Source organism: Eretmochelys imbricata, chromosome 4 (assembly GCF_965152235.1).
Source record: "Eretmochelys imbricata isolate rEreImb1 chromosome 4, rEreImb1.hap1, whole genome shotgun sequence".
Classification (NCBI taxonomy): Eukaryota; Metazoa; Chordata; order Testudines; family Cheloniidae; genus Eretmochelys; species Eretmochelys imbricata.
This window is the reverse complement of record NC_135575.1, coordinates 83,548,588-83,575,773: the sequence shown is the minus strand read 5'-3', so window position 1 is coordinate 83,575,773 and position 27,186 is coordinate 83,548,588. Positions and strand designations below refer to the sequence as shown.

The 27,186-nt window shown below is 40.0% G+C and overlaps 1 protein-coding gene across 3 annotated transcripts in view; it reads left to right on the top strand.

Moving 5' to 3' along the window:
* CFAP97 (cilia and flagella associated protein 97) overlaps positions 1-27,186 on the top strand; it is a 55,472-nt gene that overhangs the window by 6,364 nt on the left and 21,922 nt on the right. For 2 of the 3 annotated variants that reach the window (XM_077815545.1, XM_077815547.1), the window contains exons 2-3: positions 15,292-16,191; positions 16,294-16,365. In XM_077815545.1, coding sequence (XP_077671671.1) covers positions 15,327-16,191; positions 16,294-16,365 — 937 coding nt within the window. In that variant the 5' untranslated portion in view covers positions 15,292-15,326. Of the gene's footprint in view, positions 1-14,212; positions 14,540-15,291; positions 16,192-16,293; positions 16,366-27,186 lie in introns of those variants that run through there. The other variant, XM_077815546.1, reaches the window with a different exon arrangement.

The window sequence follows — 27,186 nt, the reverse complement described above, 5'->3', positions numbered from 1 at the left end:
GCTCTAGGTAAACATTTGCAAGACGACTACATCCATTTACAGAAGGTAAATATGCATCTATATTTATTACATTTATTTTAAAAAAAAAACCTATAATTTAGTCACTCTTATGACATGTACAGAGTTATTATTTGGATAATGATGGATAGAAAGATATATAAATAGTTCCATAAAGTGTCAGATGTATGCTGTCATGGATACATACTACTCAGCAAGAGAAGTATTTTGTTATGGAGTAAAAAAACAGAGCAATCTGTTTTGGCTATTTATTTTCAGTCTCTGTGGTCTGTTCTGATGCATATATAGGATGTCATACAATTGGTGCAGACGTATGCTTTCATGAGAAACTAATCCCTTTTCCTGCAGAAAAGCCTTAAAATGCTAATCAATAACTAGGAAGAGTTGTCAATGGTGAAAGGGGCACTTTCCACCAAAAATTAAATTAATCAGACATGCTGCTTGTAAGGTAAGATGCACTGAAACGTTTGTTATAGGTAGAAAATGCTTCTAATGTTTACTTGCTAGATGTTAGCTTCAGAATGGAGACTAGGAAATAAACTTCAGTTATTTGGATTCAGCTGTTGGAATGTTTCCCTGCGCTGCTGCCTGCCCCAGCCCCCGAGAACCCCATTTTCCCCATTTCCTTTTCTCTCTTCACATGTGTGCTTCCACAAACATCCTGAGGTCTCCAGGAGTACAGTTCCCTTGCTACAGACCTTACAAAACCTGCAGGTATGGGGACTGAAGACATCATTTGTGGGATAAAGAGGGCCATCCCTCTCCTTTGTTGTGTATTTCCTGAGGCATGCAGAACCCTCAGTGAATTTTAGGTGGCTCATTGCCCCCTCATTCATGAGTTTTAGGAGGTTCATCCTGACACACTCCGTCCCATGAGTCTTAGCCCTGGTCTACACTAGGACTTTAGGTCGAATTTAGCAGCGTTAAATGGATGTAAACCTGCACCCGTCCACACAACGAAGCCCTTTATTTTGACTTAAAGGGCTCTTAAAATTGATTTCTGTACTCCACCCCTGACAAGTGGATTAGCGCTTAAATCGGCCTTGCCGGGTCAAATTTGGGGTACTGTGGACACAATTCGACGGTATTGGCCTCCGGGAGCTATCCCAGAGTGCTGCATTGTGACCACTCTGGACAGCACTGTCAACTCAGATGCACTGGCCAGGTAGACAGGAAAAGAACTGCGAACTTTTGAATCTCATTTCCTGTTTGGGCAGCGTGGCAAGCTGCAGGTGACCATGATGGAGTCCCAGAATCGCAAAAGAGCTCCAGCATGGACTGAACGGGAGGTACGGGATCTGATCGCTGTATGGGGAGAGGAATCCGTGCTATCAGAACTCCGTTCCAGTTTTCGAAATGCCAAAACCTTTGTCAAAATCTCCCAGGGCATGAAGGACAGAGGCCATAACAGGGACCCAAAGCAGTGCCGCGTGAAACTGAAGGAGCTGAGGCAAGCCTGCCAGAAAACCAGAGAGGCGAACGGCCGCTCCGGGTCAGAGCCCCAAACATGCCGCTTCTATGATGAGCTGCATGCCATTTTAGGGGGTTCAGCCACCACTGCCCCAGCCGTGTTGTTTGACTCCTTCAATGGAGATGGAGGCAACACGGAAGCAGGTTTTGGGGACGAAGAAGATAGCTCACAGCGAGTAAGCAGAGAAACCGGTTTTCCCAACAGCCAGGAACTGTTTCTCACCCTGCACCTGGAGTCAGTACCCCCCGAACCCACCCAAGGCTGCCTCCTGGACCTGGCAGGCGGAGAAGGGACCTCCGGTGAGTGTACCTTTTAAAATACTATACATGGTTTAAAAGCAAGCATGTGAAAGGATTACTTTGCCCTGGCATTCGCGGCTCTCCTGGATGTACTCCCAAAGCCTTTGCAAAAGGTTTCTGGGGAGGGCAGCCTTATTGCGTCCTTCATGGTAGGACACTTTACCACTCCAGGCCAGTAACACGTACTCGGGAATCATTGTACGACAAAGCATTGCAGTGTATGTTTGCTGGCGTTCAAACAACATCCATTCTTTATCTCTCTGTGTTATCCTCAGGAGAGTGAGATATCATTCATGGTCTCCTGGTTGAAATAGAGTTCTTTTCTTAAGGGGACATTCAGAGGAGCCCGTTCCTGCTGAGCTGTTTGCCTGCGGCTGACCAGAAATGTTCCCTGCTGTTAGCCACGGGGAGGATGGAGGGTTGAGGGGGTAGCCACGCGGTGGGGGGAGGCAAAATGCGACCTTGTAATGAAAGCTCATGTGCTATGTATGTAATGTTAACATCAAGGTTTACCCTGAAAGACTGTAGCCACTGTTTTATAAAATGTGTCTTTTTAAATACCGCTGTCCCTTTTTTTTTCTCCACCAGCTGCATGTGTTTCAGTGATCACAGGATCTTCTCCTTCCCAGAGGCTAGTGAAGATCAGAAAGAAAAAAAAACGCACTCGTGATGAAATGTTCTCTGAGCTCATGCAGTCCTCCCACACTGACAGAGCACAGACGAATGCGTGGAGGCAAATAATGTCAGAGTGCAGGTAATGACCGGGAGGAGAGGTGGCGGGCTGAAGAGAGGGCTGAAGCTCAAATGTGGCGGCAGCATGATGAGAGGAGGCAGGATTCAATGCTGAGGCTGCTGGAGGACCAAACCAGTATGCTCCAGTGTATGGTTGAGCTGCAGCAAAGGCAGCTGGAGCACAGACTGCCACTACAGCCCCTATGTAACCAACCGCCCTCCTCCCCAAGTTCCATAGTCTCCACACCCAGACGCCCAAGAACGCGGGGGGGGGCACTGGCCAACCAGCCACTCTGCCACAGAGGATTGCCCAAAAAAAAGAAGGCTGTCATTCAATAAATTTTAAAGTTGTAAACTTTTAAAGTGCTGTGTGGCATTTTCCTTCCGTCCTCCACCACCCCTCCTGGGCTACCGTGGTAGTCGTCCCCCTATTTGTGTGATGAATGAATAAAGAATGCATGAATGTGAAGCAACAATGACTTTATTGCCTCTGCAAGCAATGATTAAAGGCAGGAGAGGAGGGTGGTTAGCTTGCAGGGAAGTAGCGTGAACCAAGGAGCGGGGGGTTTCATCAAGGAGAAACAAACAGAACTTTCACACTGTAGGCTGGCCAGTCATGAAACTGGTATTCAAAGCTTCTCTGATGCATACCGCACCCTCCTGTGCTCTTCTAACCGCCCTGGTGTCTGGCTGCGCGTAACCAGCAGCCAGGCGATTTGCCTCAATCTCCCACCCCGCCATAAACAGCAAGCAGTAATAACAATGGGAATATTGGTTTCGCTGAGGTCTAAGCGAGTCAGTAAACTGCGCCAGCGTGCCTTTAAATGTCCAAATGCACATTCTACCACCATTCTGCACTTGCTCAGCCTGTAGTTGAACAGTTCCTGACTACTGTCCAGACTGCCTGTGTACGGCTTCATGAGCCATGGCATTAAGGGGTAGGCTGGGTCCCCAAGGATACATATAGGCATTTCAACATCCCCAGCAGTTATTTTCTGGTCTGGGAATAAAGTCCCTTCCTGCAGCTTTTGAAACAGACCAGAGTTCCTGAAGATGCGAGCGTCATGTACCTTTCCCGGCCATCCCACGTTGATGTTGGTGAAACGTCCCTTGTGATCCACCAGGGCTTGCTATTGAAAAGTACCCCTTGCGGTTTATGTACTCGGCGGCTTGGTGCTCCGGTGCCAAGATAGGGATATGGGTTCCGTCTATGGCCCCACCACAGTTAGGGAATCCCATTGCAGCAAAGCCATCCACTATGACCTGCACATTTCCCAGGGTCACTACCCTTGATATCAGCAGATCTTTGATTGCGTGGGCTACTTGTATCACAGCAGCCCCAACAGTAGATTTGCTCACTCCAAATTGATTCCCAACTGACCGGTAGCTGTCTGGCGTTGCAAGCTTCGACAGGGCTATCGCCACTCGCTTCTCAACTGTGAGGGCTGCTCTCATCTTGGTATTCATGTGCTTCAGGGCAGGGGAAAGCAAGTCACAAAGTTCCATGAAAGTGCCCTTAATGCATGCGAAAGTTTCGCGGCCACTCGGAATTGTCCCAGACCCGCAACACTATGCGGTCCCACCAGTCTGTGCTTGTTTCCCGAGCCCAGGATCGGCGTTCCACAGCATGAACCTGCCCCATTAGCACCATGATGCATGCATTGGCAGGGCCCATGCTTTCAGAGAAATCTGTGTCCATGTCCTGATCACTCACATGACCCCGCTGACATCGCCTCCTCGCCCGGTATCGCTCTGCCAGGTTCTGGTGCTGCATATGCTGCTGGATAATGCATGTGGTGTTTCATGTGCTCCTAATTGCCAAAGTGAGCTGAGCGGCCTCTATGCTTGCCTTGGTATGGCGTCCGCACAGAAAAAAGGCGTGGATCGATTGTCTGCCGTTGCTCTGACGGAGGGAGGGGCGACTGACGACATGGCTTACAGGGTTGCCTTCAGGGAGCTAAAATCAACAAAGGGCGTGGCTTTACATCAAGGAGTATTTCAGGCAGGACTTCACGGAGGGTTCCAATAAGAAATGGTGCACCTAAGTTATTGTTCTTATTGGAACGAAGAGGTTAGTCTGGCCTCTGATTGATACATGGCTAGATTTACCTCGCTGCACCTTCTCTGTGAGTGACTGCAGTGTGACCTAGAGGAATGAGTCCCCTAGATGGGAGAAGGGGGGGGAAGCAAATGAGTACAAAACAAATCTGGTCTGTTTCTTGTTTTGATCCACTCCATCTATCTTTTACATCTTTGGCTGGCAGCAGACGGTGCAGAAGGACTGCATGCCATCCACATCTCATGGCTGCCCGGCAGAAGATGATGCAATAGGACTGCTAGAAATCCGTATCGCCTGCCTGCTCACCATAAGACGGTTCAATAGGACTGACCGCAGGACTAAAGAGAATGACCTGGTCGAGTCACTCCAAATTTAGTCCCTGCGCCCATGTCTGCCCAGGCGCTCGTGGCCGACGTGGCCAGGAGCACCTCGGACATGACGAGGACGGCTACCAGTCGTACTGCACCGTCTGCTGCCAGAAGGCAATGGGTTGCTGCTGCTGTGTAGCAATGCAGTACCACGTCTGCCAGCACCCAGGAGACATAGGGTGACGGTTACCTGAGCGGGCTCCATGCTTGCCGTGGTATGGCGTCTGCACAGGTAACTCAGGAAAAAAGGCGCGAAACGATTGTCTGCCCTTGCTTTCACGGAGGGAGGGAGGGAGGGAACGGGGGCCTGACAATATGTACCCAGAACCACCTGCGACAATGTTTTAGCCCCATCAGGCATTGGGATCTCAACCCAGAATTCCAATGGGCAGCAGAGACTGCGGGAACTGTGGGATAGCTACCCACAGTGCAACACTCCGGAAGTCGACGCTTGCCTCGGTACTGTGGAAGCACTCCGCCGAGTTAATGCACTTAATGCACTTAGAGCGTTTTCTGTAGGGACACACACACTCGAATATATAAAACCGATTTCTAAAAAAACGACTTCTATAAATTCAACCTAATTCCGTAGTGTAGACATACCCTTTGTAGGCTTTTTTTAGTCTTCTGAGCCTATTTGATTCATTAAAAGATTGACAGATCTAGAGAAGGTTGGGGAAGGGCTGCCATCTAATCCCATCTAAGGCTTAACGGGAAGAGCATTCAGAAGTTTCCCACAGAGTCTTCTAAGACATGTAGAGGTGATGGTGCTCGGTCTCCTAGGGCTGTGGCGGAGGAGGGGTTTCACAAGCTTCTGAAAGTCCACACAACCGGGGTGAGGGAAGCCTGTGACTTTTCTTGGGGCACCCAGGACTGAGAATCACATTGTAACCCCATGTCTCCAGTATGAAGGAGTCTTGCCTGTGCTTGATTGGGTATCAGCAACCTAATTCTGCCATTGTTTTAGCCATTCAAGCACTCTCCTTGGGATTATACCAGCCCTGTATTCACCTTGCAGGTTAACAATTGGTGCACCTGAGCCCCGTGTGGTATCTAGCTGCTGACACTGACTACACACAGAAAATCCAAATCCTCTGCTTCCAAAGGTGCAGTGTACCCTACTTTGCCGGTGTTACCCTAAACCACCACTCCTATAAACCACACAGCAGCTATGAGCCCTAACAATAAAACAAAAGTAGGCTTATTTAAGAAATAATTAAGATTAAAGTAGAAACAAGAGGGAGTGGTGGAAACAAACGGTAACAATACAAAACAATCACCAAATGCAAACCTTGGTCTAGACTTAATAGTTACCTTTCCTATCCAATAAAATAGGTTTACCCCCCACCCCCAAAGTTCAGTGTGTTGCAGAGCAGACTGGTTTCATCAGAACCAGGATCCAAATGTTCATGAAACCATCCCCACACCACAAGGGGTTTCCTGAGGAAATGAATCCAGAGTGCTTCTCACTCCTCTGTGTTATACTGAAAACAGCCTTTTCCCCCCTATTCACAGACTACAGCAAGACAGGGGTTAGCCCTAAGTTCCTTTTTTACCTTCAAGTGGTTTTGATTGTTTGCGGTTGCCTCTGATTGTTTTCCATTGGAAGTCCTGGTATTGTGCAAGGCCACACAATTGAGCCTTGCATTATGTCACTGGCTAAGATGACAACTCCCTCACTACCCAAATGGGCCATCACTGAGACACATTAGCCCCTAGTGACTAACTTTTATTCCAAGTCCATAAAGCATTCTTTCACTATAATTCCTTAAATATTACCTGCAATGATTATGAATTTTGACAAGTTACAAGCTTTCTGTAAATACTTTACATATTACTCTTTATGGATAAATATCCTGGAGGACATGTTTGGTGTAGTGAGTTTGAGAGATCTGATGTGGTGAGAGTTGTTTGCAAAGAACAGGGGACTCAGCTGTGGGGCTTCTGTGTCAGTAGGAAACAACAGTTTCCCTAAAGCTTGGAGGTGGCTTTGGCCTGATAAACGAACTAACTAACCTAGCTCACCTTGATTCACTTACACAGGCAAAGCCATACTTTTTTGTGTACAGGACCTAAGGTCTACAGGAGATTGGTTTCCTTCCTAAGGTACCTTGAGCTGTGTATTAGCAAAGTAATTTACCCAGTACTCCACATACCCCCATCTTTCAAAGGCCCCCTTTGCTTCCTAGTCTCATGTTAGTTCTATTTAAAGAACTAAGAAGATTCCCACACAAAATTAATATTACAGGCATAGTTCAGTGGCTTGTGTGTATTATTCTTGAACATTGGTTTAGTTTAATAAACTGCACTCACTGCCCCACCAAAAATTCAAACAGTAGAAATTCTGAGTTAAGCTTAAACTTATAAGAAACCAACCAAGCTTTTGAACATAGTATTTACTCTTTTTCCCGAAGCAGTGACCTGAGTAAATCAGAAAGTTATACTACCTTATCCATTCTTTTTTTAATAAGGACCATAAAAACTAGAATACTTTAATCTTATATTGTAGCTATGCTGCTCTGTGGCCTTCATGGTGGTGCATAATAGACTTAAAACAATTTTACAGATTCCTGATATGACAAGCAGCACACTGAAGGGACTCATTCCCAGCTCTGTTTAAAGTCCCAAATATTGAGAAATGCTGAGAGCACTCAGTGCATTACAGGAGGTGCATGACACTTCACAAGATGAGACATGATCATTCCAGGTGCTGGTAATTTATTTCAAGTGTCATTAGAGAAAAAGTTAGCATGTCTCCTTGTACTCATAGACTTTAAAGTCAGAAGGGACCATCAAGATCATCTAGTCTGACCTGCACATTTCAGGCCACAGAACCTCACCAACCCCTAACCTCTGGCTGATTTACTGAAGTCCTCAAATCATGATTTAAAGACTTCAAGTTACAGAGAATCCACCATTTTACACTAGTTTAAACCTGCAAGTGACCTGTGCCCAATGCTACAGAGGAAACCCTCAGGGTCTCTGCCAATATGACCTGGGGGAAAATTCCTTTCCAACCCCCAATATGGTGTTCAGCTAGACCCTGAGCATGTGAGCAAGACCAACCAGCCAGACACTTGGGAAATAATTCTCTGTAGTAACTCAGAGCCCACCCCATCTAGTGTCCCATCACTAGCCATTGGAGATATTTGCTGCTAGCAGTCGCAGATTGGCTACATACCACTGTAGGCAGTCCTATCATGCCGTCCCCTTATCAAGCTTATCAAGCTCAGTCTTGAAGCCAGTTAGGTTTTTTTGCCCCCACTGCTCCCCTTGGAAGGCTGTTCCAGAACTTCACCTCTCTGATGGCTAGAAACCTTCATCTAATTTCAAGCCTAAATTTGTTGATGGCCAGTTTATATCCATTTGTTCTTGTGTCCACATTGGGGCTTAACTTAAATAACTCTACATATACAAACACCATATATCCCAATCATGAAATTGGAGCACTTGTAACAAAAGATGGAAAGTTTGTGTGATGGTAAATAATCACATTTGGTATTGGGGATGCACATTTGCTTCAATGCTCCATGTGCAAAGAAATGAAATGGTAGGAGGAAACTCCAGGAACTGGTTAAATTAGTCTAGATGCTTTAACTGTGTACTTCCATACTTTATACACTTTGGGTTTCTAACTTTGTTTTAAACTTAACATTGAAACGTAACATCTATTCAAACCACTAAAATGTGCCTTCAACTTAAGTTTTTTGTTTGTTTGTTTGTTTTTGTGGGGGATCCTACCTTTGTCTTATTATTGGATATTTATATTACAGTGATGTCCAGAGGGCCTATTATTACAACCCATCTCCAAACTGATCTCCAGGGGGAGTAGTGTGGGTAGCAGCTCTTTTTTTTTTTTTTAAACAAACTTGACGTTTATGCAGTTTGTATTATGACTTTTTTTTTAGAAATCTTTAGGGTGGACAAGGTTTTGGTCCTCATTCTTTAAAGACACTGTCTTTTCTGTGTTATATATTGCCTAGCACAGTGGAGCCCTGGTCCATGACTGGGGCACTAGGTGCTGTGATAATACAAATAATTAATAAGGAACTTGGGAGCTGGTAGTGGATACCTACAGTTGTTGTTAGTGTATTGAGGATATTCCATAGAGTCCCAGTCCTGCAAAAACTTATGTTCATAATTTACTGTTGACTTCAGTGGAGCTACTTATTTTAATAAAGGTAAGCATATGTGTAAGTGTTGAAAAGACAGGGGCTTAGGTAAGTAATTGATGCTTGGTAAGAATTTCCTAGATGGATAGTTGTTAGCGTATACAGCAGGAAACATGTTTTCTTTGAATGTGTAAATAAGAGGGTTATTAAAATCAGAAGTTAGGCATAGGTATGTGGGATCAGTGACAGCTTTTACTAAGACTGCATGATCTCATTTGTTGATTCCATATTCTAGCAACTGAAATAGTAAAAATCTGTACTTTCTACAGATGGTATAATAAAAGATTTTCCACATATATGTAGTGTACTAGTCTCCTGAAAAATCCCTGACTACAAATAATTTGGCAAGTCCCACTTCTCAAAGAAATGTCATGTGCCCTAGATGCACAAGGGAATAAAATACAAAAGTACCAACTGAGAATCAAACTCCACTCATTTAATTTCATGTCATACTCACCACTAAAACAATGGTTTGTGAAGCACCAAAAATGTCACAGAGAAATTGACCAAAGCAGCACATCTGTTTTTTAATACTGTAAAGATTACAAAGTGCCTGATTGACTGTGCCTGAAAAGGGGAAGAGGTAATGTTATGAATAAAATATTAATATTGCTGTGAAGTGGCTAATGTTACCATCGTTATCTGCTGGGCAGAATCAAAGTTGCTGAACTGCTAACAAATGATTCTTCTGTAGTTCAAAAAGATCTGTATTTTGGATGCTTGAACTCTGTCTCCATTGTTGCCATGAAGTTGTGACTAGCTGTTACTGTGCAGCATAGTGACAACTGTGAAGACCTAGCATGGCTATATGTTACAATATAACCAGTAACACTAAAATATTGTTAATGTAGTCTTGGTTGCTAAGAACATAATGATACAAGAGCTGTCTTCGCAAGAATGTTACAGTTAACATTTAAATGTTAATGGATGAAAAAGATCAGAAAAGGTCATATAGATTTAAGAAAAAATGTGTAAAATTGTCCAAAACCAACTTTAACTGTGACCCCTAGAATTTCACTCTTCCATTGATATAAGACAATTTAAAAAATATTAGATAGAAGTAAATTCCATGTGGCAAACAATATTGAGGTCTGATAATAGAGACAAGAACACTGTTCTATCATTCAGTTATTGGTTCATTTGCATCTAGAGACAAAGAAGAGTCATGCAACTACTGACACAAGGACACCTCTTCAATATCGGTCAAGGATATATAAGTGTGTGTGTGTGTGTGTGTATATATATAAAGGATTATATATATATATATAAAGGATTTATAGTTAAACTGTAATACTATATGTGTTGTATTAATCATCTTAATAAAACTGATGTCTCACGCATGACAACTATAAAACAGGTACTTCCATAACTGTGGGTCTCATGAAAGCTGAACCTAAAGAAAGAGGAATCCAAGCAGGGTGGATTTGATTTAAATCATGATTTAAATCACTATTCTGGAAGACTCGATTTAATCATGGATTTCTACATAAAAGTGCATTCTTGTTGGTTGGTATAATCTTAATACATACTCTTCACAACTCAGAGATAGATGTAGGTTTCATTTTTAGAAGGTACACACTATAAATTTTTAAAGTGATTTATTTTGAAAACTTTTCTGATTAGTTTTACAGCTATATCAGAAAATGAATGATTGTTTGGTTATTTTATTTACCAAAGGTAAATGAAGCAGATAGTTCACCTCGCAATGACTTCATAAATATCTCCAGTTCGACATGTTAATCATTAATATTTGGAGGATTTTTTTGCCATGCTGTATTAGGAGGAGAACATCACAAGACAGACATTTACATTGTTTTATTTAACTAAAACAACAATGTTACGTGGTCTGGATTTTTTTTTCTTCAACAGCAAACATAATATTTTAACAAGCATAAGAATTTTTAAATTTAGTTAAACATTCACCTTTTTAAAATCAGGTATGTTTTTGTTAAAATTGTTTTTTAAACAAAAATTAAATCTACAATGTCAGCCAGGTCAACATGAGAAACTTAAAATATTGGCTTCTGCAGCTAACTCAGTCGTCTTCACCTTCATTTTCCTGTTTGTTCATAATCTGGAAAAGAAAAATAAGCTTTTCTGCTTTTTCAGGACCCAAAAAATTTTTCAATTTGGAATAAATTAGTCCAAAGGAAGAAAATATTCTTTCTACGCCGGCAGAATAAGCTATTGCTGTTAAAATGAGATTATTACTTCAACAGTCTCTGAATCCAAGTGCTTAAGTGACTTCCACCAGTTCACTGGAGTGACTTTCTTTAAAACATCATCAGCAAACATATATTTCTTGAATGGTTCACCCTTAGCTCTGAAGTTTATTATAGTTGGCATTCTGGAGGGATGATTGCTGAATGTCCATGTCGTAGCCAACTCTTCTTCTTCAGCAGTTAAGGTTTGACCCTAGTACTGAGTATTGAGAATATTTGCAAGAAAATGAGCTGGAGATAGTGCTGGTCCCATTCGTTTTTTAAATGCTTGTAATTTAACTCTGTCATTGCACATTTCTCTTTTTAAGATCTCACTCAGTTCCTTCCAAATTTCAACAGTGTCAGCAATAAAACAGCTATTTCCCTGCATTTTGTTCAAGGCTACAGAAATAGGCTTCAGGGTACTCAGCATGTATTCAACATTTCTCTTAAGCCCAATGTTAAGAACTTTGGCTGTGACAGTGCCATCTATTTTTTCACGATTTTGTTCACAAACTGTCATCAGATTATCAGTTCTTGATATAGTGCTCAAACCAGTCCACTACTGAGTTCCATCATACATCTTGTGGGAGAGTTAGCTTGCTTCCTCCCACTTTTTTCAGAGTAGCTGCTGCAAAGTAGTTGCTACGGAAGTATTTTACAATTTCAACAACATTAGTCTTTATTTCTGGAACACTGAAGTCTTTGGCTAGGAGGTGCATCAAATGAGCACTGCAACCGTATGTTATTAGCTTGGGAATCTCTTATAAATGGCTTTTCATCTTGGATACATTTGCAGCATTGTCTGTGACCAAGCTGTGTACTAGACATTTGAATATTTCTTTCACAGTTTCTTATAGCTTTTACTGCTACTTCTTCTAAGTATTTTGCAGTGTGTGCATTTCCTGATGTATCAATTGTTTCTGTAAGGAAGACATTCCCTTCTTCTGTTGGCACACAAACACATACAACAGGATCATTGTGGACATTGCTCCACCCATGAGGACTCAGGTTAACAATTTCACCCTCTAGAGCTTTTGCACACTGCTCAATTTCTCTTTCATACACTTTATCCAGAAATTTGCCTGCGACATCTGCTGTGTTGAGTGGACTGTATCCTGGTCTTAATGACTGAACCATGTTAATGAAGTGTGGGTTCTCAATCATACGGAAAAGAGAGTTTATTGCATAAACAAACTGGGCAATTTTTTCATCAATTACTTCTTTTTGTAATCTGCTGGTTCTTATCACAAACTTATTTATGGTTGTTTCTGGATGATGGAGATTTTTTTGCTACTGATGATATACTGTGGCTATGTGACATACATGATGTGACTGAAACCCTATCATTGGCAGATAACTCTGAAACTGTAGAAAATGATGGTGATCTTGAAGGTGGATAGTCTTGACGATGGATTCTCCTAAACAAAATAAGTCAATGCAGTTATTTAATTATTATTACCATACTGCTCATTTAGTATTACTCATTGCATTCACTGACACTCAGTACTACTTTAAAGGGGAAATTGTAAAGGGAAGATATGCCTATTTCAGCTATTATTTTTTGTCACAACTGCGTCTAAAATGATAGTGCTATAGAGTAACAACTCTATTTTTTGCTCAAGCGTAAGAATTCAAGAATAGTCCAGAAGGAAGACCGGCAGTCCTTAAGAAAGAAGTATGAAGTAATAAAAAAGTTTACCAACTGAAGATCTTGTATGTTCAGACATATTCGTTTCATCCTCTTCAATGCAGCTTCCTCCTGAGAAGGAACACTTCTCATGATGATGATTCATGCGGGCAACCAGGCCTTGCATTTCTTCGTTGCACTGTTTGCATTTTGCACTCATGCCTATCTTACCCACAGGTAGAGGAGCTTCATTAAAATATTCCCCAGCTGGGTCTCTTTTACGGCCTCCTGCCATTATAGGTTTTCCCTTCTAGTGAGAGAATGGTATGGCAGATCTCAAATCAATGAAGGCTACACTCAAAAGACCTCAAGACTTCTGGAATATGCTGCTCAAACAGTTTCAGTTTTGTTTCTACGGCCTGTCCCTCCATTCTCACATTTTATCTCCAGACTTCTTCTCCTTGTCCAAAGCTATTCCACCCCCAACCATTAGTGAACTTTTTGAAACTTTGCACTCTTAGAGAGAGAGAGGTAAGGGATTGATTCTGTGTACACAAATTTGCAGAAGGACAGTAGGGTTGAGGTCTGTTATTTCTCACCTCTATTTTTATTTAAAAACATTTTTGCTGTTAATAAGCATGTTATCTCTGGAGACACAAAACCACAGTTTGAGAACTGCAAAACTAAACATCTCTGATGGGACTCAGTGCTCAGTCTAGAAGATACCATTGGGTAGATAGAAAGATTAACCTAAATAATCTATACAGAAGCCCCTGGAACCTCCATAACATTGGGTCCTTAATTCATGAACTATTGGAACTCCTTAAGAAAAGTTTTCTTAAACATTACATGAATATATTGTCTCATACTATAGAATTAGCATTTATAATCCCTATTCCATGATGAGAGATCTTTGAACTATAATTTATCTTAATTAAAACTATCTTTAGATATGTGCTTTTTCCTCAAAAAGCATTTTATCCAAAAAATCTGATTTAAATTTAAATTTAATCTGATTTAAATTTAAAAAAAAATCCGATTTATTTTTAAATCATTGGGGGTTTTGGGGTTTGTTTGTTTGTTTGTTTGTTTGTTTGTTTGTTTTTGGGGGGGGGGTTGTGTGTGTTTTAATCCACCCTGAATTCAAGTAAGATTGTTCTGGGAATATCTAATGTGACATTTTACACTTCCCAGTTTTTATTTTAATAATAAGTATGTAAGATACAGATTTTTTTTTTAACTTTGCCTTTTTCATTCTTTAATATTTATAATAAAGTTGTTATACTAAAGCTTTTTTAGCATTACATTTCCTTTTAGGCTATTTTTAGGAATGCATCTGAGAGCTGGGTGTCAGATTCTATGGGATATTTGAAGCCAATCAACTCAAGAAGTGATAAATACTGCTAAACTCAAATTCTACCCCGGACTTTTAAGAGGAAGGCAGGGGCTGGAGGGGAAAGCATGTCTTGTCCTGCTTCCTCTGTCCTTATTTCAACAGCCTTGGAGGAATTCAGGAGCTTTGCAGAGTTGATGGTTCCCCAGGCTTCCTTCCACTTCTGTTGCCCTGCAGTGCTTAGGAACTTTGCAAGGTGTCTAGCTCACTTGGTCTCCTTTTGCTTCATTGGCTCTTTGAAGCTTTGGATCTCAATAGAATCCCTGGTTTCTTACTATGTAAGCTGCTGTATGGTGCTTTTGAGCTACATGTGGTCCATTTCTTTTCATGTAGTGGTGCATGATTTATAAAGCTCTGAAGCTTCAGAGCAGTTGAAAAGTGGGGAGAGAACTGGGAACAAGGGGCCCTGTGGAATGTCCGTACTTCAAAAAGCACTTGAGGCAGTCCTAGTATCATTAGTGTCAAGCCAGTTTAGAAGTTTCCCCAGATAAGGAGTTCTGCAAGGTTTAGGTCTCTGCTCCCCTTTCTTAAAGATCTGTGGTTCTGTTGCCTTGCACAGCTTAAGAGCTATGCTGGGTTGATAGTTTCCCCTGGTCTCCTCCTCATTAAACTGCCTTGTGGAGTCCAAAAGCAGTACACTGTCCCTTCTTCCCCAGCTTTGCCCCTAATTTATGCTAATTTATGAATTTCACAAGGTCTGCTGTCCTAGTTCCAACTCTGTGCCGCTTCTCCTTTCTTTGAGCTCGTTTCTCTTAAATCTGCAGCCTCTTACCATATTATTTGGCCCATATAAAACTATAAATAAATATTTAACTTACCTGGTCCATAACATATTTAATTATATCATAGAAGTATAATATAATTAATAATATAACCTACAATTATACTAAGGGTATACTTTCCTCTGCTTTTTGTTAATATTTTGAAACCCCTTTTTCACACCTGCAGGACCAGGAGTTGGAATTTGTACAATAACTTTTGAGATGGACCGGTACGAAGATGTGTCAGAGGCTGAAGTGGACCACTCTTTCTTTGATAGTGATTTTGAGGAAGAGCCAAAGAAAGAAGAAAACCCTGTTATAGCCAATGGCGAAGAACATAGTGAGCTCATTGAAAATGGAGGTATGCACATCGCCAAATCAGACTCTGAATCGGAAACGAAACTGAGGCAAGAACACAATTCTGAGGAGGAAAGTGAAGAGAAAAAGAAAGAATCACCAAAGGAATATTCCATAAATGGTGGCACTGACCATAGTGAGAATGTTTCATCAGAGTCAGTTTCTTTAAGTTCAGAAAATGCAAGTACATCTGGTAGAAATTCTGCGCTACGTAGAAGAATACGTGTAAGCATTCCAGCTGGGATCCCCAAAATAGTTAGAGAAGGTGAGGAGGATTATTATACAGATGAAGAAGACAGTAGTGATGATGGCAAAAAACAAAGGGTTAGACTTAAATCAGCTAAGCAATCCAGTAGCATAAAGAAAGTTAACAAAAAGTATACCAATATTAGCTCCTCCTCCTCCTCTTCTTCCTCCTCAAGTTCAGATACAGATGGTTCAGATATGGATTCTGATAGCTGCATATCAGATTCATCACAGTCTTCCTCAAAGGGAAGTATATGTAACTTGGCTCTTCTATCTCCAAGACAAAAATTCAGGCCGGGAATAAAGTCGGTAGAAGTAAAACCAAAGCTTGGTGAATACACAGAGGAGTCTGAAGATACAGTGACTGATGTAACACCTCTATCAACACCAGACATCAGTCCTGTCCAATCTTTTGAACTTGCAGCATCAAATGATAAGAAACTGAAAGTAAAAAGACAAGAAAATGTGAGCCAAGAATTGCATGGTAATTTTGAGGAATTTATGTACAATACAAAATTTGTAAAGCCTAGCAGACTAGAAAATGGAAAATTGAGACCCAGTCTTACATCTGTATCTTTCTCACTAGATGCTGAGTTTGATCGCAGACATAATCAAAAGGTCTTGCATGATGCTGTGGACCTGAATCAGCTTTTGAAAGGTGATTTTTCTTAAACAAAATTTATACAAATTTATTTGTAAAGTGTGACGTTTTCTGTGTCAAGAGGGGCTATGGCATTGAGTACTAATGGAAATTAGGGGTCATTGTGTGTGCTGCTTTTTCTTTTAAAATTTGCTTCAGACCAAGTTGCATCAGTTTTAAAGATGCCTTGTGGTTTTGTTTGTTTGTGTAATGGCATGCTGGTACATCAGTAGACTAATGGAAGTGCTCCTCTAATAAACTCTTACTGGTAAAGGGATAAGTAGCTATGTGATGCATATCCAAATAGGATTGATATTTTCACCAATCCATTAACATTGTACTTTGATTTGTCAAATTATGATCCATTTAATAACTCAAATAGAAAATACTAGCAATTTTCTTTAAAAACACCAAACTTTTATTGTGGGGAATCTATCAAATTATAGACATTCTCAACTTTTAAATGCAGCTCAAAACTACACACCGCTATAAATAACAAACATTTTACAAAATACATTTTAACTTCTGGTGCCTTATGATAAATTTAAAATTCTTTCCAAATATTGAATGATGAAAATATTCTAACAACAAAAAAATGAACAGTCAAATAGTCTTTGAGAGGTTTTCATTTAAACTGTAGCTTTTCCTTCCCCAGTAACTTTATGAAATGTCTTTTTATTGTTGGTGAGAAGGAGCCTGGTGTCCCGTTTGCTGTCCTATCCCCAACATTCCTCAGTGGGATGAGAGCATCAGAAGATCAGGCAATGAGCACATCTAAGCTAGGAGTTGTGCACCTGCTTTCTCAGTGATTCCTTCTGTCTTTACTCTCACGGTGTAATGGACCAAATTTTTAGCTGTTTGGAAGCTGCACTGTGGGCAAGAAAAGAAGGCTTTGCTGGTCCTTGTCTGATGTTCCCTATGCTCTAGCAGCTCTGCTTAATGGTGATTTCATGCACTCAGCAAAGCATCATGTTCGTACATAGTATTGGTAGGTAATTAAACTTTGGGTAGAGCTGGGTGAAATGTTTTTAACATTTTTTTTTTGTCGAAAGGGGAATGAAACTATTCATGAAATTGGGCAAATAGTTTCAGCTGAAAAAACTTTTTTTTTTTAAGCAGTTGAAACACTTCATTTAGGCTTTTTTATTTGAAATGGTGTGTTTTATTTCAAATTTGGCCAGTTTAAAAAAAATGAAAAATACCTGGAATAGCTGAATCAAACGGAAAATTCAAAATTAAAATTTTTTTTAAAAAATTAATTTCAGGTTGACTCAAAACATTTTGGTTGATTTTTTTTTTTGAAACAATTTGTTTTGTTTTTGTTTTTCAATTCAACAACAACAAAAAACTTGTTTCAGTTCAAATCAAACTGGGGTTTTTTTGGAGGAAGAGGGCCTTGGAATTTTTTGGTTTGATGCCCAAACTTTGTCACATGCATAAAATAGGAACTATAATAAAAATTATTCTCCAAGGATGTGAATATAAGGAGCAAGTTTGTTTCCACAAAACGGAAAAGCAATTACTCATGGCTGTCTTTAAGTAATACAAGTCAGGAGGCGAGAAGTGGAATTTAGGTACATTTACCAGTTAATGATGCTGATTAACTCTTATATAATTCCCAAATGACTTCAGTCTAGAACAATTAAACTTGCAAGCATAAGATGCTGTGATTACTTTCGGTACTTCAAAAATTAAAGCAGATCAGATATTGACCTTTGGAAAGTGACTACTCTGGGAGTACAGACACTTTTATTCCATAATTATTTTTACACTTTTTTTGAGCTTTTTCAGAATGCACAAAATGAGTGCAGGGTAAAGTAATTTTTCAGAGAGAACAGAAACGTGCAACAGAAATGTTTAACCATAAGAATTGCTTTATTATGAGCATAATGTGAGCAATGTGTGATTATCGGACATCAGACTGTCAGAGATGCTTTTAATACAATTTTATTAAACCTTACTAATGAAACATAAGAAGGATGATGGTATAATATTGGTAACAAGTATACCCAGGCATAAGTGTATGTAACAATTACATGGGTACAGTTCCCTGAGGTGAATGCACCCCCAGCTCATATTGAGGTTGTGGGTGATGTGCCTCGTGCTGGAGGCATTCAACTTGCAGAACTGAGCCAAGTGGTAACATGAAAGTATCTTTTTGATATGGGGAGAAAATTAAGACAGAATAGCATGGTATGGTATTAAGGAGAAAAGATGGGGGAAAACTATAAAAAGAACATGACGTTCAAAGAGTAAACTTTGTGTTGAAACAGTCAGCTATATTGGATGGTAAGTGAAGAAAGTGGTGTGGCTTGTACATCCTGTAATGGGGTACAGTGTAAAATAACTTTTATGGTTTAAAATGACTGTTTCAGTTTGAGCATATAGAACAATATGTATATTGTTACAAATGTATAGCAGCTGACAAGGATTTTTAGCATACATTTTTCCTCATGCTATGTGCCCTTAGTATGTACTTATATAAAACTGGCAAACCATTCCATACTATTATAGTTTGGAAAAATTTTTAATTTAAAGCACATTTAACTAGTAAAATAAATCTTTTGAGTTTCTCAAATCTGTAATGTTTTTTGCTATAGGAACACAATTTTCAGTGTGTAAGTAGTCAAATATTTAAGTTCTTCCACTTTAATGTATGCACTTGGAATTCAGTCAGAACAAAATTTGTTCTGATTTAACTTTCTCCCTGTTATTTCAATTGCTTTTGAACTTCTTTAAGGCAGGTACTAAAGGGCAGTTCTATGACTGGTTTTTTTTGTTTTTTTTTTAAAGTCATTTAATAAGAGCCCAGAATTATGAACGAGAGAGAACTTCAGAATGATGGATGATAACAACAGGTGACTACATCGAAGGGTATGTCTACTCTGCAATTAAAAACCTGCTGCTGGCCCATGCCAGCTGACTCATGCTCCTGAGGCTCAGGCTAAGGTGCCATTTGATTGCTTTGTAGATGTTCGGGCTCCAGTACCCTGTGGGATGGGAGGGTCCCAGAGCTCATGCTATAGCCTGAGCTCGCACATCTACACTGCAGTTAAACAGCCCCTTAGCCTGAGACCCATGAGCCTGAGTCAGCTGGTACAGGCCAGCCATCGGTTTTTAATTGCAGTGTAGACGTACCCTGTAAGTCACTTTATTCCAGTACTGTAATCTATTGCTGACAAAACCACTGCCTATTGCTAGGCAAGCTGTGATATGGCCTCTAGTGGTCATATGGATAACAAGGTCAGCTACTTGTCAAGTGATAGGAATAGAATTGATCTAAATAAGTGGAAGCCACAGCAATATTAGGATTACAGTAAACCAAGATTTTACTTGAAATTGGGTAGAAGTGTTGTCCAAGCAGAATACATTTACCAAATATCTAAATTGCTAATGACTTATTACCTCACCCACATCTTTAAAAACTATCTTTGATTGGACCAACTTCTGTTAATGAAAGAGAGACAAGTTTTTGAGCTTACGCAAGCTCTTCTTCAGGTCTGGGAAACTTAACCAGTGTCACAGCTAAATACAAGGTGAAACAGATTGTTTAACATACGTAGATAACACGTATTTCAAGGTTCCATTGAAGATGAAGTAGCCTGTTTAAAACACCACCAGTCAGAGTTTTTATTGTATATATTTTGAGATGCGTAACCTTTGTGTATTAGAGCATAATCTTTTCTTTTGGAGCTTGTCCTGGTGTTCATTCCTGCTTCATCTTGCTCCCAGATATAAACTAGACTTTAATTCAATTGGTTTTCATGTCCCAGACTTCCCTTAGAAAGGCCTGTCGTCTTCAACAGAAGGGTGTGATGGGCATTTTTCATTCTAGATACTTTAGCAAGAATTAGATCTCATGATAGCAAGGTATCTTGGTATTTTACTGGCAGTTGTAAAAAGATTATCTGGGTTGGTCTATCTCTCCTCTCCAATGGAGTAGTCTGTGAACAAATTCAATAGACCCAGGCTTATGTACATCGACAATCCCAAGCACCTGGTGCAGACTAGCCTAACAATAGTTTCCATTTCAGGTGGAACAGGAAGTTTCTTCTTTAACTTAGCTCTAAGTGCTTTAACTGAGCTATAACTCCTTCCCTCACCACAACTGCCGCATCCCTGTTGTCCCTGATGCTTGTGCTCTTCTCCAGTCTCTCTTTTCCTTCCCCCCCCCCCCCCCCGCCCCAGAAAAAAAGGTTTCTCTTGTTTCTGTTCTAGCCTGGAGTCTGTCTCCCCATACATCAGAGACAGCAGCTCAATTTGCTATGTGTATGCAGTAGTAGGGGGTGTCAGAGAGATTCCTCTACTGACATCACCAGGCAGTTGGGGGTCCTGACTTTTCTCTGAATCAGACTCTTCCATGATGCCTGGAATATTCCCTGACATTCTGGAATTGCTTGGATGTGTGTTCCAAAGTTATTGCCTGGCAGACAAACAGAGGTGCCATGAAGTTGCGGGTAAGGCCTTGCTTCATTCGACCAGCAATGCTACTCTTAGTAGAGTTAAAGGATCCTTGCTACATATATTTTTCCTCAAAACAATTTGTAACCTTCAACCGTAAACCAAGCTCAAACTAGAGTTCATCACTTTGTTCTCAGACTGAGAATACTACTAAATCTGAGAAGTTAGAAGAAATAGTTCTGGTCCCCCTTTAGCTCCTCTCATGGAATTTAAAATAGACTCATGTTATTACAATTACAAAGATTGATTAGAGATCTTAACCAGTCTTTTAAAATAAAAATGTCAGTGTTACAACTAAGGATAAAATTTGCCTTTAAGTTTCTACTCCTTACCTTCAGTTTGTAGTTTGGAGAATGCATTTGTCCACCTCCTGAGTGGTGCTCGCTGGTGTGAATTCAAAATGTGTGCTTAATATCCACATTGATTTTTTTATTCATTTCCAGGTTATATTCAAGATTCTGTCATTGATCTTTAGTCCTGAATGGTCTGGAATCCAGTTATGTGAGACCATGCCCAATTTCTATGACAGCAAAGATCTTCTAGCTAATTTTTAAAAGTATGAACATTGTGATTAGCTGCTAGGCTGTGTCATTTGAGAACCCCGTGCCTTTAGAGTCTAGGGATCTTATGTGAGGCTTGTATATAGGGCTTAGTGTTTGTTCTTATTCTTTCTGGATAGCCCATCTGATTTGTGTGTTAATCTCTGTAACCATTGCAGTAGGTACTATAGAAATGAGTAAAATAAATATAAAAACTAAGGGCTGTGTCTGTCCAAAATCAGGATTATTAATTCTGAAAATAAAAATAAATATTTTCTTGATGTCTTTAAGGATGAACTAGGTAAAATTTCAAGACTCACCCACTTTCTTAAGTTTATATATGGCAGGGAGTGGAAGGAGGCATAGGACTCCAACCTTTTGGGCAGTCTTTGCCCCTTTCTTGACTCTCCTTCTGCCCTCCAGTGAGTCCAAGTGCATTTTCACTTGGTAGCACCTCTCTAAAGCATTATATAAATGCTCAACAGTGTGGTGTGGTATATGATGTGGTTCATACTTTTAAAAAAATTCAGCTCACATTTGAGGTTACTTATGGCATTCCATTATGAAGCAGTGCTGATGTCATTATGCTGATTATCAATTATGACATGCTGATTATAAGAGTTACCATTAGCATTTCAGTGCCTGACAGATCATGTCCATGCTGTATGAGATTTTAAATACATCGGTATGAGGAAGATCCCAGGCCATTCACTACTGAAGGAGAACAGGTGAGAGAGCAAGTTGATCATTTTTTTCAGAAAATTTTTAAATACAATTTAAAAAAAACCAAAACCCATAACCTAGGTGGGAGGGGAAATGTGGGAGTTCAAACATGTGGTCTTCATCTACAGGTTAATATAAAATGGGGCTTTGATTGTTGTGGCCAAATTTAGAGATTGTAAACTCTTTGTGGCAGGAACTCTCAACCTCTGTTGGCACAGTAGTCAGCCCAAGAGGGACCCAATCCTGGATGAGGCCTTATGGCGCTAATTTGATATAAATACTTAATATCTTAGCTTAGTAAATTTCTGTGTATGTCATTTTCTCCACTTTCCATGGCGAAGCTGTATTCATTGTGACAGTGCTTGTGATTCTGCAAATAGCGTTACACCGCTCCAATGTTACAGAGTGCATGGTACATACAGTTTTCCTATATAAGAGTTTCATACATGGACTTTACTTCTGTTTTGCTCATGTATCAGACTAATCTTTAATACTTTATAGAAAATTAGAATAAGATCTGAAGTATAACGCTATAATTTTAAAATTTGAAACCATAAATGTGTGAGATGCATTATCTTTTCTGTTGCAGTCTGAGTAATCTGAAAACAAATTTATCAAACAGGAAATAATAAATACACTGTGGACAAAATTGATAGGCAAGAATACTTTCAGCATTGTCTGAAAAAGGATTTCCATTTCTACTCTCCAAGCCCCAGCCAGCTCTGGAATTTGGGGGATTTTTCTTGTGCTGGTTTTCTGGACCCTATTTATATCTAGTGTTGGTTGTCACTGAAAGGCACTAAGATTCCACAGATAAGAGATGAATTGAGCACAGGACTGGGAGCTAGGAACTCCAGAGTTCTAACCTCCACTATACTACTGACTTACTCTATGGCCTTAAGCAAGTCACTTGATCATCTATAAGCCAAAGTTTGTGCTGACTTATGCCAGGTGTATCTCCACTGAAGTCTCATGAATGAATGAAATAGTAATGAGATAAAACATTACAGAATTTGACCCTTTGTTTCCTCATCTATTTCCTCATCTGTTAAACCAGGTTGATACCAACTGGGTTGCTGTGAGGATTAATCAATAAATTCCTTCTTGTGTATTCTCTATTAACTTAGTATGGGACACAGAATGATGCAGTGAATAGGGTATTGGACTGGCAGTTGGGAGACCTGGACTCTATTATTGGCGCTGCCACTGACCTGCTACATGTCCTTTAGCAAGTCATTTAATTTCTCCTCTGTCTTAGATACTTCATCAGTAAAATAGGGATTATATGTACATTACTCCTAAAGCGCTATCTGAGCTTAGTATCATTACTATGTAACTAAATGGCCTGCTGGTTTCAAACAAACTATTATGGAAAACTGTAAGGTGGTGCAAACTTGACTACATTCAGCTGAACGCATTGCAATTGTGTTTACCCTTTACTATGGTCTCTTCTCCAGAAAACAGAATTTATCTTTGCATAATCAAAGGTTCAAGACCTATTTCTAGGGCTTCTCCATTCATATATATGATATATGTTATATGATAGATGTTCCCAGCCATGCTGAGCAAGTGCATTTGCTGGATGATAGTGGTTTGAGTCTGTTAAACAAGAGTAGCATTCCTACATCCAAATTAAAACAGACCATTAAAATTTTTTTATTATACTCTTAGATTTAAAAATCACTGTTTCATCAGATCAGGTTTGTGCAGGCTTGGAGGTAAAAGGGCATTCATCAGGTTACATTATGAAGACTGCCTTCATATTTTGAAAAGCTAGAAACTTAAGGATCTCTTCTTAAATTTTAAATTTTAAAAGAAATGTAGCCTTCCCGAAAAATCTGTGAAAAGATGCATATTTTCTGATGTCTGAAGGGTTTTTATTGTCTTCCTTGTAATATAAATGAATAAACATCAACTTTGTTTCTGAAGGCGTCCAATAGTGTCCTACATAAACACTTGATCCTATTTAATCTTTGTGTATTCTTTAATTTGTATTATACATGTGACAATGGAACAGAGTAAAATAGAATATCTGGCAAGTCCTGAGGTACAAGTGTTGGTACAAGCATTGATGCAACGTAATTCCCTACTTGGACTGGAGAGACTGGTGTAGAGATACGTACTTGTGCTGACGCGGCAATTTAAATCACGTAAGACAGCTAAATCAACCCTACCACTCTACTTTAACTCGCTAGGCTCAATAATTAAGAGGTTGGATTTTTATTCTGCTAGATCATCTGAATGTTTGAGTTGCTGAATTGTTTATTGCTATCATTATCTGTGCTTATAGATTTAAAAGTCAACCTTCTTTCCATGGAAACCATCGAAGGCCCTTGTTACCAAAACATCTCTTTCAGTGTTTCACTTCTAAGAGGAAATTAGAAATGTACTCTGCATGACTCTACACATGCAAATACTGCTATTTGTTACTGCTGTTTGTTAATCAGAAACTAAACTAGGTATATCAAAATTTCAGAAATTGAAAAATCTTTTCTGACCACTTAACCTTTACACATCTTACACAAATACATTTCAGTCTAGAAAAGGTCTCAAAGCAATCATTAGTTATTCAGATTAAGAAATCAGTAGGCTTGTCTAAGGAGCTCTGTTTCTCATGTCTGAGCACTAGTATTATTTTGTAAGGCCCAGTCTACAAATAAAATTGCTGTGATTTAACTAAACCAATGCAACATGGCACCTTTAGTTAAACTGGCACAATTTTTGTTTGTGGATAAGCCTTGTCAGTCTCTATAGGTGAGCTTTGGAGAGGGAAGTGAATGGAGGGGGATGCTATCTCTGGAATGCCTACTTACAATCCACCAAAGCCAGAATGTGATGACCTTTGGGGCATGGTGCAAGGCAAATTTGTTTAACCTAACTTTTGATAGATTGGTAAGGGATTGGAAGAGAGTCTGACATTTTGAGGCCATGCTGACTGGTCACTTGTGGAACCTAGATGTCTTTTTGATAGGCCTATTACTCATTAACAAAAAGTGAGCCTATCAAAAAATCTTCTTGTGGATCATGTTATGCAGAAAATGATCTCATTCATGTCAGCCTCTCGATGAACCTTCACAGTGTTGTCTTTAAATTAAATCCATTCCCTGAAATCCCCTTCTCACTTTCACTCTACCATTAGTAGTTTACTTTTCAGCATTCTCTTTTCTTGCACCCTTTCCATTCAGTTCCTTCCCATGAAGAGGGTGGGTATTCTTGCGGTTAAGGCCCTGTACTGGGATTCAGGAGATCTGGCTTCTATATTTGGGTCTGCTACAGACTTTCTGTATGACCTTGATCAGATCATTTAATTTGTGTTTTTTTTTTGGTTCCCTACCACACAGAACTATTGTAAGGATAATTCAATTAATGTTTATGAGCACCATAAAAAGCCTATAATATTTCACACCCCTTCATTTTTCCTTTTAAAATCTCCCTCAACAACCACAGAATTCTCCTTGCCAGTCCGTCATCTGCCCTATCAGGTATGTGCAGGCTTGGAGGTAAAAGGGCATTCATCAGGTTACATTATGAAGACTGCCTTCATATTTATATATGCCTATAATTTTTCTCCCACTCCCCTTCATATTTTCTCCTTCCTCTCCACCTCCAAGGAACGAAGCCTTGGTTTTCATGTGTCTGCCTACTGGAAGTCCTATAGCAGAGGACGTTACTCTGGTCATAAGCTAGGCCCTGATCTTGCAATGGATGTAGTGCAACTGAACCCTTACGCCTTGCAAAATGCCATTTGAAGTAGGGGTTCACCCACGTGCTTGGTGTGAAGGATCTGAGCCCTAAATAGGACTTTACTGTACCGGTCTGTATAGTATAAAATAGTGGATAGTCATTGTAATCATCCAAAGAATGAAGTTAAGGAAAGGAGTAGTGGAGGGGGCATATCACAAACTTGTAATAACTTGAAATCTTATCTGGTTAAATGTTAGCGGCAAATATCTTAGTAAATACTCAGATAAATTTATTCAACCAGTTATACAGCTGGTTGAATAAACACAATCATAAGAACTGCCATACTGGGTCAGGCCAAGAGTCTGTCTAGCACAGTACCATGTCTGGCCAGTACCAGACCTTCAGGGAGAGTGTACAGAGCAGAACAGGGTACCAGGAGAGGGGAAGGGAAGTGTGATATGTTGCTTATAACCCTAGTTGACCCATGGGAACATTGGGTCACCCTTATCAACCCTAAGCTCCTGTACTTCACTAGATAGCTCCTCCCCTTATGTATTTTCAGTGCAGTTTAGTAAGGTGTGATTTTAGTGAGATTATGCAGTATTATCTGGTTGGGTAGGGACAAGCATTTAATTTGTAGTGCTAAGGTTGCTAATGTTTTGCTCTCATGAGAAAACATGTATGTATTTTTTCCTTGACTAAATATTTAATCTTTACTGTGCTCCATAGGGACTGTATAATAGAACAAGACTGGGATTATTTACCCATTTCAAGAAACTAAGGCACTCTCAGTTAGAAGATGCTCTCTGTGTAGAGGCTTCAATCAATGAAGGGTTGAGATGCGTAAGTGCCATTTATCATGGTATTAGTGGGTTCCAAAATTTACATTAGGAAAGAGCTCTGAAGTTATTTTATTACTCAGTAAATTAAGTAAATTGTGCATCCAATCTGACACAGTGATTCATGCTGTTTTTAGCAACTTTGAATGGGCGAACTAACTGAAATTTCTAACCCAGTTGTGTTTCTTTGTGCAGGCCACACCATAAGCCATACTGGGAAGAAATGTATACTGGTCATAGACAAGTAAGAGCCAAGAGTCACAGAAAAACAGATGGCTGATGAGTAGCGAAAGATTTTAAGACAGGGGATTTCCTTAGAAATCCTGTCTGATTGCAGCACAGACACTACCAGCTCGGAACCCTAGTGCAAAACTCATGGGCCTTGTGTGGCTCAACATGTCAAGGAGTGGAGAATGGTTTGTTTTTGGCAGCCCAAAAGTCTGCCATTAAGAGGCAGCACTGAGTAGCACTTCATCGCAGAATTTTTCCTTAGTGAGATTCCACAGCTTTTCCCCTTTCTGGGTCACTAGCTGTTCCTTTCCAGTGTTTGTGCACCTGCTATACTACTGTCAGCAACCCATTATCCTCAGGAG